Source organism: Alligator mississippiensis, chromosome 1 (genome assembly GCF_030867095.1).
Source record: "Alligator mississippiensis isolate rAllMis1 chromosome 1, rAllMis1, whole genome shotgun sequence".
Taxonomy (NCBI): Eukaryota; Metazoa; Chordata; order Crocodylia; family Alligatoridae; genus Alligator; species Alligator mississippiensis.
The window spans coordinates 62,603,074-62,617,800 of record NC_081824.1 but is presented as its reverse complement, the minus strand read 5'-3'; the positions used below and the strand labels follow the sequence as shown (position 1 = coordinate 62,617,800).

General features: G+C 39.3%; 1 protein-coding gene across 36 annotated transcripts in view; it reads right to left on the bottom strand.

Moving 5' to 3' along the window:
• RIMS1 (regulating synaptic membrane exocytosis 1) overlaps positions 1–14,727 on the bottom strand; it is a 574,877-nt gene that overhangs the window by 241,354 nt on the left and 318,796 nt on the right. For all 36 annotated transcript variants that reach the window (XM_059730969.1, XM_059731058.1, XM_059730979.1 and 33 more), the window contains exons 5-7: positions 4,609–4,676; positions 3,764–3,874; positions 1,234–1,333 (exon numbers count right to left, since the gene is read on the bottom strand). In XM_059730969.1, the coding sequence (XP_059586952.1) occupies positions 1,234–1,333; positions 3,764–3,874; positions 4,609–4,676 (279 nt within the window). The remainder of the gene's footprint in view (positions 1–1,233; positions 1,334–3,763; positions 3,875–4,608; positions 4,677–14,727) is intronic.

Sequence of the window (14,727 nt, the reverse complement as noted above, 5' to 3'; positions counted from 1 at the left end):
CAAGGGGTAGGGCTGCATGAAAGGCAGCCAGCAGTTAAGATGGCAGCCACCTTCTCATCTCTCCTCCCATCAGGGCCTGTTCATTACAAAGCACCGATGGGTGGGGCTGCCACAAAACAACAATGAAATCAGCTTTTCAGGCCATGAGCAAGCAGCGAAAATTGCTTCCTCTCACTGCAAGTTAGGTAGGTCTCTACAAATACATTATACAACATATGATCATTATCCCACTTATTCCATGATCTAGACCAGTGGTGATCAACCTTCTAGTCCCATGGCCTGGATGAGTAGCATAGTGCTGGTCCATGGCCACATACCACAGGCAAAGTTGATCTGTGAACTGAATCTACCATGGGGTAGGTGCACAGGGTCAGGTCTCAGTTGTGAACAACACCACTGGCTCAGATGCCACCACTCTCCTGTTGCCAAAATTTCAGGACCCATGGGGAGCCCTACAGACCAGATGACCAAGCCCCACCAGCTGAATTAGGCCCAGGACTGGCAGTTGAACACCACTGATCTAGGCAAATAGATTCTAGTATAGATTGCTAGAGCAATGAAACCTAATTTTAAAACTGGTTTATTGATATCATCATAGAATACTACCAAAAAAATTAAATACAGCAAATTACAATGAGAAAAAAATAAGGAAAAAAGGAAGTATTGTAAGTTCCCAATCACTAAACCACACTTGTTTTTTCAATAATGTTTCACTAGAACAAAGACAATAAAAACAACTGAAGAAGTTTTTGGTAGCCTCACTTTTAGCATCTATTCTAAATGCAGCCCCCCTAGATAGCAATATATGTTACTGCTGTTGTTCAATTAAGCTACTGCACACAAAAAACATTCATTAAAAATTATTTGAGGAAGCCTTTTCATTTCTTGACCTGCTACCATTTTCTTTTTACTTATAATCATAAGCTTTGTTTTTTTATATGCATTTTCTCTGTATTTGCATTAATATTACTGGTGATACTTAATAGCAATTTTAGCAACTTATCAATAATTAACGTCTTGAACTTTATGCATACATCTAAGCCGTATGTAAATATCTAATGATATAATAGGTGTAAAGTTATTAAAAATTTTCACAATAGCATCAAAACCAATTTTTGTTATGTACCATAATTTTTATACATGTGCATATGCATTTCGCACATATTAGTAACATTTTTATTATAGAAATTAACACAAATAAGAAGGTTACCTTAGTACAATCAATTTCTTTACCTGCTCTTAGATGCCCCACCACATCAGCAAGGCTACCCTTCTTTACTTTGGTAATGAAGGCACCAAGACGTCCTAACTCAGTCATTTTTCCTCCAACAACCTGAATAATCACAAATTTGTGAGATTCCAATCCATAAACTGGACAATATATTAAGGAGTTTAATTAAATGATTTTGTTTATACAGTTTATTCATTCACATTAAAATTATTTTTAAAACTGAGAATGAATTTATTCATAATGGACTCTGTTTATCATCAGTCATATCTTTAAATTAACTCTATTCAGAAGATAATTCCACATATACCAAAAGGCCAGTTTTATTTGCACAAAGTACAACTGTGACACCCACAGAATGAATAAAAACTGAAATTATCTTTATGTTCCTCTTTAATATATTAGTTTAATTAATCCAATGCAGTATTTTTTTAAATCTGAAATCACCGAATATGACTTTGAGACAATCAAGAAAACACATTTTTTCCAAATCAATCATTAACTGTTTGTGATATCCACAAGCGCAAAACATTCTTAATAAACATGTCAGCATAAAGTTGCCAAAAGCCATTAATACAATAATAGATCCCACAAGTAAAAATAATATGTGCAATACTAAAATTAAAGGAGCGTTACCATTGGCCAAGAACAATAGAAAGTGACACTCTTTATCAACATATATGATAGAATATAAAGGAAAGAGAGAAGCAGCATTCATAGTAAACAGACCTTTCCTGGTTTCTACTGAACAGAGATGAGGTGATTACACTCCTAAGGAGGATGTATGATACACAGAGAGAAAAAATTATACAAGTTACTTCAAGGGCGTGAGGGTAAAGAAGAATGCTAAAACTTCTTTCTTCCCAGCAGACAGAAAATGCTGGACGTCTAATTAGCCATGCTCCAGCAGACTTGATTAATCAATTCTGTTCTAACCTGTGCTTATTAGCATGTATCGGAGCTGGCATCGGGCACACGTCCAGGTGCCCTAAAGTGGCAACAAGCACTGCAAACTCAACCTACTCTCACGAACCTCCAGACAGGAATTGGTCAAAGTATTTGTCAGAGGATGCTCAGTATCTGCTAGAACTAGGTTCTAAATTTCACATTATATTTACCTGTGTATATGTCAACCTTTTTCTATTGCTATGTACATGTTGCCTGTGTGGGTTTTACAGAAAAAGTATGCTTATGTGACCCACTGATGAATGTGTCCTGCAAGTTTTCCTCTGTGTCCAATCTATAGAAAATACAAATGGTTATAGCTCCCACTGTAAATTCTTAATTCAAGCTTTAACAATTTGTTTTCAACTGGTGGTCTCTGGTTCAGTTCTTCGTTTTTTCAACCAAGAGAGACTATTATGCTTGTATCCAGGAAATCATATTACCATACACTATATGCTGCATACAGGCATAAAGAATTAAATTAAAAGACTCAACTATAGCTGTTATATGTTACACAATAAAAGATTGCTTCATCAACAGAATCTTATTATAGACTAGCCAACTGCCCATCAAGAATGATGGGGGGGGGGTGGAGTGGGCAGGGACGGAGATGTGTCTTACTCCTTCCATCTGGGCCCACTCCCCCCTTGCCTCCTGCTGCTTGGGGTCCAGGCACGTTCCCCCCTTCCCTGCTGCGGCAATGGGGGGAGGGGAAGAGTGGGCCTGGGCCTGATGCAGGGGGTGTGGGGGAGGACCGGGTCTGAGGATGGGAAGAATCCAGCCTACCACAGAGGTGTGGGAGGGAGGGGGAGCAGCGGGCTCGGGTTGACACTGTGGTGGCGGGGGGATGGGAGGAGCAGGTTTGGGGCCAATTCAGGGGGAGGAGGGGTGGCAGAGAAGTGGGCCCTGGCCTACATTGGGCCAGGCCTGCTGCTCCCCCCACCGCCATGGCAGGCCAGCTTTTCCAACCCCCTTGGGCCCACTCCTCCCCTCCTCCCACCACTGCCACGTTGGCCTGGGCCCATTCTTTCCCCGCCTGCTGCCACAGCATGGCCACTTCTTCCCCTCACATTGGGCCCACTCCTCCCACCATTGCCTTGTTGACCCGTGTCAGCCCTGTAGGTGGTGATGACAGAAGGGCAGAGGGGCAGGCCGAGGCCAGCACCAGTGGCCTTTGCCCAGTCCCCACGGTGTCCCGACTCCTCTCCCCCTGGCCTCATCCCCTATGTCCCCAGAATCATGGCGGTAATTCGCCATGCTACTGCCTCCTGTCCCAATGCTGTGTTCACACTCTGACTGGATGTTTCAGTCAGCCAATCAGAGTGCGAATAAAGCGTTATAGACAGATAGAAAGACAGATTAAGGCTTTTATATTAAAATTATTATAGATAATACTATTGTTTGATAAACATTTATCAGTTCAGGGTTCTGTCCAATATATCATGTAAAAATGTATTCCTTTTGTTTCAGAAACAATTATGCAACAGTGCTACAAAATTCTCATATAGCTAATTGTTACAGTGAACTAAGCTGCTGTATGTTAGCCTAATGGAAATTAACTGATTTAGAGCATAACTTTGTAATACTTACTTTTAGTCCAAGTAATGCACCTGACTCTTTTGGCATAGTTGTTCTCTTGTTAAGAATAACACGTCCAATTAAGCGATCTCCTTCTTTAGATGGTTGCCACGTTACAGGATGCTATTAAAAATATCATTGGAAGCAAAGAATGGAAATCTCTTCTTGGTTTACAGACACAGATATATTTTCAGATGAATGATCATGTGACAGTAGAGATAAATGCAATCCATTTTTTATTTAAAAACTGAACAAAATTCTGTCTGTTACAATGCTGTGTCAGTTGGCTCTTGCTTCATAAAATATTTATAATTATCTTGTGCCACTGTAAAATCATCCTAATGAGGTCATTTGAATTTTAATGCAATTAAAACATATTTCAGTGAATAAAAAAAAAGTATTCTATATTACACTGATTTGAAAATCCCTTTTATAAAGTAACAGTCCTGGTGAGTAATATTTATGTTATTCAGTCCTTTTGCATACATTCATTACTCAGTAAGCAACTAATGATCCTGCTTCTATTAGTGCCAAGGATAAAAAATTAACTGATGCCCTTGCCAGCAGGATCAGACTTGTCTTTTTTTGATGTGTAAGTGATAGTCCACAGGACTAAAATACAAAACTTTGTCTGAGAAAAATCTCTATCCCAAAAAAATGCTTAAATTGTTTTTCTCATATAGACGAGAAATTTTTTTATTCAGTTTGAGTCTTATAATCTTCTAAACATATGTTCACAGGATTTGTTTAGAACAAAGTTCTAGTATCAATAGTCAGTTCATCTCACTGAAATGAAATGTGACAAACATTTTAATATTTTAATCCGTGCCTATAAACCTAGATTTCCTATTTCTTACCGAACTAATAGGGGATGTCTCCCTACTGTGCCACGTGGCAGGATCCAGCCAGTAATAATCCAAGTCACCTGGAAGAATATGAATGGAAAGAAATGTGTAACCTCTCACACTGAGAAATGTGTATGAATACATCAATTTTGCATGCATGGATTTTAATGTAAGATAGTTCTGTGAAGCAAATGCAAAACCTGTACCATGATTTGAATGGCTGTAAATGTTTCAGTTTCAGGACAACATCGCATATCAACAGTTGAAGAATAAAAATGTATTATAATACAGGACTTTTATTTTTTCAGTAAGCGCACTGAGTATCTGCTGCATGTTCCAACTTGACTTTCAGTGCTGCTGAAACTCATTCACCTATCTTCTAGAGATTAATGCCCTCATTCATACCTCTCAAGACCACTGGATAAGGGAACAATAGCAGTCCTTTACAGAAATAATGTTGTATCAAGGATGAACAACCAACTTAAAACAGGAATTTGGTTACAGTTGACCCAGAGAGGGGACAACAGCAAACCACCTGGAAGAAATGACAGTGTCTGAATACCATGATGATGGGTACCTAAACAGCTTAAAGAAACAAACTGACAGACAGGTAGGGAGAAGAAATACAATGCAGGCTTCTAAGCCAAGTACAGCAAATACCATTAATGGAAGATGATCACAATAAAGGGCTGCAAGTTTTAATTTTGTTCAGAACATACAGAGCTGTGTACTGTATGTGCACACAACAGAGACTCGAAGGGGTAGAAGTTTCAGCAACCAACTATTTTTCAATTGGACAGAGTAGAAGAAATTTGTAGTTTGTGTTGGAGAGGACTTGGGAAGAAATGCAGATTGGAATCACAGAACTGGTATTTTAAGGGACTTTCAAAGGGAGAAAGAGCATGCAGGATGCCTTTCCAGTGAGAAATAATACAAGACAAGATCTGAGCGTATAGTATGCTGTTGGGACAGCTTGAGAATGAATGGTTTGAATATGTTTATGGAAGGCAGAGTTCACAGTAGAAAGTGAATGATTTAACTGTCTGTGCATTCTGATGGTTGGGGGGATGATCAGACTGCCCACAGACTTTCTACCCTGAGGGAAGGGACAGATGTTACAGAAAGTAGCAAAGTCTGGCAATGAATTATGGGAAATAACTTTATGATTAGCGGAATGGCAACAAAGGATGTTGGGAAGGACTTCGGAGAATGAGTCTGCTGGCAGACATTGAATTTATCATGCAGTTGAACTACTGAAGTGTTAAGTACATGATAAATTGTAATATATCACACTTTCAAGTAATTTATCAAGTGATAAAACAGTGAACCAGCCAGAAAAATGGCAAACCACACTCACGGATTATCCTCATTAAATGTGGAACATCTTTCTGGCTTCTTTGTATCTTGCTTTAATCTGAACATGTGACATGTTAATATCAAGTGATATGACTTTTTCCACTGCCTCTGCCAACAGAGTTTCCTGCATGGAGGAGGGGGCAAGGTTTCCAGCCCCTATCCTTATGGGCAAACCGGGGTGGTGCTGACAACCCTAGCTGCTACCTGAGTCTGAGGCTGGTGAGTCATGATCACCCTAGTTTGGGGTAAAGGGAATGCCCCTCGTCCCTTGCATCGCACCGGAATGACTAGCTGATTGGCTCAGGTGGAGGGCATTCCACCAGGGCTTGATCTCTCCCCAGGGACACCTCAAGCATCCTGGACTAAAGGCTCCTTAAAGTTCCAGGTACCTGCAACCCAGCATCACTGCACAAAGCAGTGGCACTCAAGGATCCCAGGATGCAGAAGTGCTGGGGGATTTAAAGGGCTCACAAACCTCTCAGTGAGCTGGTCTGGCTCATTGACAAGCTCCACTGAGTGCAGAAGGAGCTACGGAGCAGCCTTCTTTTGGCCCTGCCTGGAGAGCACGCCTTTGAATTTTTTTGTCCTGGTACAAATGTTGTAGCTCAGCAAAAATAACATCTGCCAGGGGCTTTACCATGGACTTTGGCTGCAGGTTTCAGGAGTCTGTGTGTTTTGTTTTTATCTTTCTTTGTTTTAGGCAAAGTATCTTGTCTCCTTTTTCAACATAACATTTCTGACCCCCTATTTCTTTTTTTATACCTTAGTAGTATTCTCATCCTTTATGGCATATTTTCAGCTAAATTATCGCAGTGCAAAAGCTGGGGTTTAAACTCTGCTGCTCTAAGCCTCTCTTCAAGTGCTAACAACATTGTCTGATCTTAACCCCAAAGCTTGGAGATTTGTTGAAGTTTGAACTTTTAGGTGAAAAAGGAAAAAAGTTATAATGAAACAACTGTCTTTTACATGGCCCTGCTACTACAGGGAACGAGGCACAATTTGCTAGTAGGTTTCACTGCTGTTTGCTAGGTGGTAACAACATGTTGGGGCTCACTAACAATGGGTTCAGTACCGAACTTGCAACCTCTGAGCTATTAACCATGCACCTTAGCGCCACCCCAGTCCTTATCTGAACACTTATAGTGAAGAGTGTCAAACAAGTAGCACTGCTTAAAATAGAATAGATAGTTATATCATTTAATAAAGGGTTACCACACATGCTTTGACCACTCCGAAAGTTTTAATAATGCCAGAAATGGAATTTCCCTTCTTTTCTTATGGGTATTTAGTATTTAAGCCATCCCTATTAACATCCAGGCTCAATCTTCCTACCATTTCTTATTTCTAGATCACTATTACACTGACTTTGCTTACTCCAAACAAATCTATTTTATTGCTCTAGTCCAGTGATTCTCATTCAAGGTGCCAAGACACCTAGGGAAGCTACGAGTTCTTCTGAAGGGTGCTGCAAGTTTTAAAGAGCTAAGCTGGGTGTGAGGAGAAAGACAGATAAGCACAGGTTCAGGCTGTTTCCTGCCTGGCTGGTCCTCCATTCCCACTATGCAGACACTCTGCGAGGAGGTAAGCACTGTAATAGCACTGTTTTTAAAAAGGGACTCCCAATCAATTCACAAAAGTTATGGAATCTAAAATGGTTGAGAACCACTGTGATTATCTATATCCTTCAACTGCTTTTTGTCAGTCTTTTTAGTTAAATTATACAGACCTACTTATACATAACCACACATATATATTTATATAAAATGTCTGACTAGGGCTACTGCTCAAGCCCCTAGTGGCAATATGGTTCCAGTTAGATGGAAAGGGAAGTCACTTATATTGTTATAAGCATTTTTGCATCAGTATAATCACATTTGCAACAGGAGGGTTATACCACTAGTACAGTGATCCTCAACCAGGGTTCTGGAGCACCCTTGGATGCCTTGAGATCCTTTCAGGGGTGCTGTGGGGTGCCACACAATTTTAACACTGTGAGGTGTGCAAAAGTGACCCATATGATAAACCCCAAAATTTCAAATAGGAATCCAGAGTGTTAAAAACACGCTGATGTAGTTTATCTTCATTCTTTGCAACAAAAGAATAGCTCTAGTATTTTTCTATAGTCCAAAACAAATAAAAACTAAAAGCTGGCATTTTTCAAGGGGTGGCTCATGTTTAAAAACATTGAGAACCACTACACTTGTAGAATTAAAGGAGTTAAAACTTTTGTACAAGATCAGTGTCTTTCCATATTATCTCTGCCTCTCTTCTTCAAATCCCTTTCTTGCAGTAGTCCTGAATTGGGGTAACTTGGAATTGTTTCATACATTTTGGTCAAATAAATGCCATAACATTGTTTTTCTTACTGTACAACCATTTTTAAAGCTTTTATTTGGAGGCAAGGGAGAGAGAGACAGGGGTTCAAGTCAAAACCAAAGTGTATCTTCATAATTTTTCAACCAAATAATCTTTCAACCAAAACCAAGTTTATCTTCATAATTTCATGGAGAAAATAATCCTTCACTATCATAATGCTGTTTTCTTTAGTAAAAATTACAAACACAAATTAGTAAAATAACAAAATAAATTTCAAAAGTTTAGAATTTTAGAATGATATATATTACTCAATTATCAAATGCGTAATATGGAAGAAAGCTTTAACTTATATTAAAAAATAAATTAAAAATCACATCCCAAACATGCACCAGTTCAAACAAATGGAACCCTATAAAAACAAACTTTTTAAATAACATTTGTGCCAATTTTTTTTCTATTTTAGGTTCACTGACATTTAATTTATTGAACAATTTATTTCAATTTTGGTCACTAATTTAAGCCTAGGTATGAGATGAAAAAATACATTTGAAGTTATAACTCATGTTTTACTTATGATTAATGAAGCAAAAAAAAAAAAAAAAAGTGTATATTTATCAACACCTACTTCCTAAGAAAATAATTCAAAATATTGCCTCCTGCCAATAGTAAAATGCTTTTCCTATTATTATCTTTCCCACTGTATAATTAATAATACTGAACTATGGGAGACAAACTGATATGACCATAAATTTATTTTATCTGGAGTAAATGTATAGAATATACTACATGGCACAGTCTTCAATCAGAGAAAAACAAAACTGACTATCCTCATCCATCTAATGTCAAAGGGAAAATAAAAACAATTCTGCAATATATCCTGATTGATTTATGATAAGTATCATAGTTGTTACTTGACAACAAAATAAAGGATACTCTTTCATTAAAGTTGCAGAGTAGATAAATGGCAAAAAGGATGGACTTGTCTAATGATTTACTGGTCACAGTGCTAAAACGTGGGCTTGCCCGATGATTTCACATTATACAAAAAATTCTGCAGTCTGCATGCCTCATTCAGACTGGCTTCAAAAAAGAGCTAGATAATCAAGATAACCTACTTCATCTCTAGATTTTTTCTGGATGTTTACTGACATGGACTGAAAGTTTTATGGAACAGATATTCTTCTCAAATGGTATGCCAGTTGTGTAGCTGTTATGTCAGATACAAAGACCTGGACAACCACAGGCTATATTAACATCCACAATACCTAGCATGTAGATTTTCTAAAATAAAATAATAATATAAACCACAAAACAAACATTAATAGTCCAGACTAGCTGATTATGGACAGTACCAGGTATGGAAGGTCTTCCACAATCCCACAGATGGATGGTGAACAGAATTTTATGAAAATGTGCTGTTGCTTCCTCATGCAAAGCCAAGGAAAGCTATGTCATTGTCCATCTGACCATCTCACAAAAGTTACTTCAAACTCTGCACTAACAAAAAGTATTTAAAAAAAAAATCAAACATTTTGACTTCCTTCTCCAGAAAAAAGCCCTTATTAGGAAAATGACTACTTTGGAAGGTCTACTGATAGAGGAAATTTGGCAAATGACTTTCAGCCCTCAATCATTCATATTGTTCATGATTATTTTTGTAATTGTAAGCAATTCTACATACTGCCTTTATGATGAATATGACTTAGATGAACAACCAAATAAGGATTAGGCCAAAAAATAAGACTTAAAATAATAAATCCAGAAATCTAACACTGTAACTATATATGACTACATGAAGATATTGAAGGAGGAATTATATAATTTTTTTTGTTTTTATGCATTTTCTTTATAAAACTACTATTTGCTATAATCACCTTGTGATTGCAAATAGGCTTATAGCAAAAATATCAAAGTGATTTTGGTGATAGTCGGCCATGGCAGAACTTGTATATTCAAGTAAGGAGGGAAAAAACACTCCAAAACATGTCCAAGTTCATCAAATTAAAAAAAGGCAAGTTAAACAAAGACCTAATTTTAAATGTACCAGTTGGTATAGCTGTCACAGGCCACACACAGGATACAGTGTAAATTGCATGACCAGAAGTGCAGCTCTCAGATTCAAGGAGCAGTCAGAGAATTCAAAATGAGATCTACTGCCCTGTACTGTCAGCCCTGCTTCATTACCCCTGGGAAATTCAGTCCAACAGGGAGGTAAAAGGATAACAGAGAAGTGGTGCACATTCAAAATACAATAACAGTTTGATAAAGAACCATATAAAGAGTTTATAATTTCACAAGTTGAACAGATTCCCGGTGATTCAGTTATAAAACTTTATTCTGGCAAATCAAAGATTAAGAACAAATTCACCTTATGTTCAAGCTATAACAACTTATTTTTTGCATATTTTTTTCAATTTATTTTTGTATTTTGGAGAAATTATATTCTTTTTTAACTGGTTTCATACTATTAAACTGGAGGTGTAGACAACTTTAACTAAAAAGGATTATCTGTTATCTTAAACTGAGGCCTAAATCTTTGTATGCAAACTTATCTGAGGCCATTTTGAGACTAGCAAATCAATGAGATGGTAAAGCCTCTAGCTGCTTAATACAGGTCAGTTTTGTCATGAAAAGCTGAGCTAGATGAAGAAGCCTCATGTTATTTTAAATCCAGATAACTAAAATTCAAATCTTTGTTTCAAATACTACACCAACATTTTAAAACTTTTGGATCCACTATGGCTTTCAAGATTTTTCACTGACAATCATATGCTTTTATCATCAAACTTTTAATTCAAAACACTATGGAGGTAATAGAAATAAAAATAAAGTCTGAGTTATGTAAAAGTAAAACTCTTAGCTTTCCTTTTATTCAGTAATATTAATGAAATGGTATTAATATGGCTGAGGATTGAACCACGAGGGCATGATGTTATTCACAGATTAGTTGTCAACTACTTACCAAGACCTCATGGATTGCAGATGGTCTCTGGACCATACTTTGGGTACCACTGCATTATACAGTTGTTTTGCTATAACATCTAAACAATTAAAAGGAATCATTATAGGACACACTACTACCTGGAGGTCTAACAAAGACACGATGCTCTTTCAAAGCATCTCTTTCAGGGATGACTATCTGCCTGCTTTTATCTAAGACCACTGACAGATGTGTTAATTGCATGATAAATTGTAACATTCCACATGTTCAAACAATTTATCACATAATAAAGATGGCATATGAGCCACAAATGTTCCATATGGAATGCACATTAATGTGGAACATCTTTGTGGCTGGTTTGCATTGTGTTTTAATATGAATGTGGGACATGTAGCTCTCACATTCCCAGCTCCTCATCCTCATATCCACTGCATATGCAACCATCTGCAGGCCTGCTGTTCAGAGGTCTATAGCATGGGAAGATGGAGATCAGGGAGCTCTAAAATTCTCAGCTCCCCATGCCTAACAAGCTGCACATCCAGCTGCTTGTGCACTATTTAAATGTCTGCAGGATAGGCCCCAGGATGCGTGCAGCCACCTGCATATTCTAGCAGATGTGCAATGGGATCTGAGCAATTTTATCCCAGATCCCAACAGTCTGCCATGCCAGATCCTGAGTGCCTGACATGGCAGGATATGATTTTGGGGATGCAGGATAAAATTCTTCAGATCCCACTGAGCCATTTAATTAACATCTGCCAAGGCCTAATGTAACTGTTGTATTTGAAAATGACTCATGCACTGATAACAGGAATAATATTTACCATCATCAACCTTAGTTTCCCAACATGAATGCTGTGCATAGCAAATATTCCCTTTCTATCTTTTGAATAAGAGAGGTTTTTTTCTGTTTGTTCTTGACACCAAGAATATGCTGGTTGCTCATATTTTGAAGCAAGCCATGTGGTGAAAAGCCCTGTTTTAACAATGGCTCTTTTACTTATGAACACTATATAAGCTGCAGTGATTTTTTGAGTGGCATTGCGCCAGACTAATGAGACACAAGTTTTCCTTATTGTTCTTCGTATCAGTTCTTCTCTATAAATAATATAGAGAATAATCAAAAGTCAGACCAGAGTGGAAAAATAGAAAACATTATCCATATCTGCTGCTGTCAAAATCAACAGTGGCATTATGTAATGACAGGTCAGTAAAATACTGTTTTGTCTATTGCTAATATTTTGAGGGTCAAAAGCTCGATTAAATTAACAGAAATGTAGCTACTGGTTCTAATTAAATTATTGTTTCCTTTATTTAAATAGTAAAGCAGTTTCACCAGGTATACCCCATTACTTAAGATCTCAGTATAACCTGTTATCAGCCAAATATTAGACAACACTGTAAAATGCCCCTCTCCTTGACTCTACAGCCTCAGAAACATAGTTTTTGTCTGGTCAGAGGAAGAAAGAAAATCCTGGGACACCCTAAAGAATTCTCCTTGATACCCCAAATGAAGGGAGTTTGTTTCCTCCTCAGCTCTGGGGAAGCAGAATAACAATTCAGTGGAGGAGGCTTCTCAGTTGATTGGCTACATTGAGAGTCTAGAGGAAATCCACAAGCTCATAATCTGCAAAAGGGAGGTCCTACAAGTCCTTTCCATGGCTGGAAGTACTATGTTGCACCTGGGAGCAACAGTTTCCAGCTTCTTTTCCTTGAGATTATGGAAAACACAGATTTCTGGGCACTGCTTTGGGTTTCACCTATAGTAACTTTGGAGTAGGGAAGGAATTGTACCCATATTGCCAGATTGGTCTGGGTGGTTTTCTCGCATGCAAGTTTTCCTCAGCAGCCCAGGGACCTGGTGGGTAAGTTCATGTTGTTACCATTTAGCAGTTATCCAGGACAGGTGATCATTCAATAGGGCTAGGGACAGAAATTACACATAAAGTGGTATAAGTAACTGGAAACTGGTTCAAATCTGTAACACAACAGAAGTTCAGTGTACATAAACAGCTTTCATAATGGCTGCAAATGGTTTAAGATAAACCTAGTTGGATGCAGTATCAGACTTAACTGATAGGAGTCTAGTGGGGGAGGCACTGAGGGCCCAGAAGGTAGAGGAGATGGGAGTCCATGAGGGATGGTGTCTCGGACGGCCGGAGCCGACTCGAGGTGATATACAAATTGCTCGGTCGTTTGGGCGGGCTGGTGAATGGAGAGGCAGACAAAGCGTATTGGTTGCAAAAACTTTACTTACGCAGCTTGTAGCCGCGACGCAGGTGGTCCGGTCGCTTAAACAACTCCACGAGCTGCTCCAGCTGACAAGGCTCAGGCCAACTAATCCATCCACAAATTAAGCCGGCAGGGAAAGGGTACGTCGAAGGATTGCGCTCGGCGACGGGGAGAAGAATCGATAGGTGATCAGGCTATCGATCAGCTCAGCCGCAAGTCAGATATCTTTAGAGGCACTCTGCAGTGTGCTCAAAGTTCTCCGACTTGGGCAGAAGTCACACAAAATTTTATACGGCCAGCAAGCCAATTACTAGCCGCCACATAGGAATAATTTAGAACTGGCCAATAGCGGGACACAAATTTGCATGCGAATGGCGGGAACTCTCTTGCACTGGGGTTTCCTGTTGCAGCAGAAAACTTTTGCTGTGCAAGAGACTCTCATGTGGCAGGAAAATTCCATCGTGCCGAGGCACTAAAATCATTGGGTTGTGACAGATGGTTGTACCTTAAGGGGGCAATCCTCCAGGCTCAAAGGTTAACAGTCCCTGAGAGAAGAAAGGAGGGTAAAAGTGCTCAGAAACCCCCTTGGCTGAGCAAAGGCATTCAGGAATGCCTGAGGACTAAAAGGGGGGCATACAACCAGTGGAAGGGAGGAGCTATCACCAAGGAGGAGTACTCCTCCTCAGTCCATGAGTGTAGGAGAGCTATTAGGAAGGCCAAGGCAGAGGTGGAACTCAGGCTAGCATCCAGGATTAAGGACAACAAAAAGTCCTTTTTCAAGTACACTGAGAGCAAGAAGAGGGCACCAGGCAATGTAGGGCCCCTGCAAGACGCAAACGGTAATCTTGTGGCTACACCAGACAAGAAAGCTGATATTTTTAACAGTTTCTTTGCCTCTGTTTTCTTGAACAGGGACCGGGATAACCCACCTACCAGAGGTAGGGACAAACTTGGGGATAGCTCTATCAGGCCTTCAGTCAGTGCAGATGTAGCTAGGGATCTTGTGGAAGGGCTAGACATTTTTAAATCTGCAGGTCCAGATGCCCTCCACCCAAGGGTGTTGAGGGAGCTGGCAGGGGTCATTGCAGAGCCCTTGGCCTGGCTGTATGAGCATTCATGGTCATCTGGCCAGGTACCAGGGGATTGGAAACTGGCTAATGTGGTCCCACTTTTCAAGATAGGGAGGAAGGAGGACCCAAGTAACTATAGGCCTGTACACCTCACCTCGGTGCTCGGGAAGATCTTGGAGAGAATCACCAAGGAGCACATCTGCGGGGGGCCAGCAG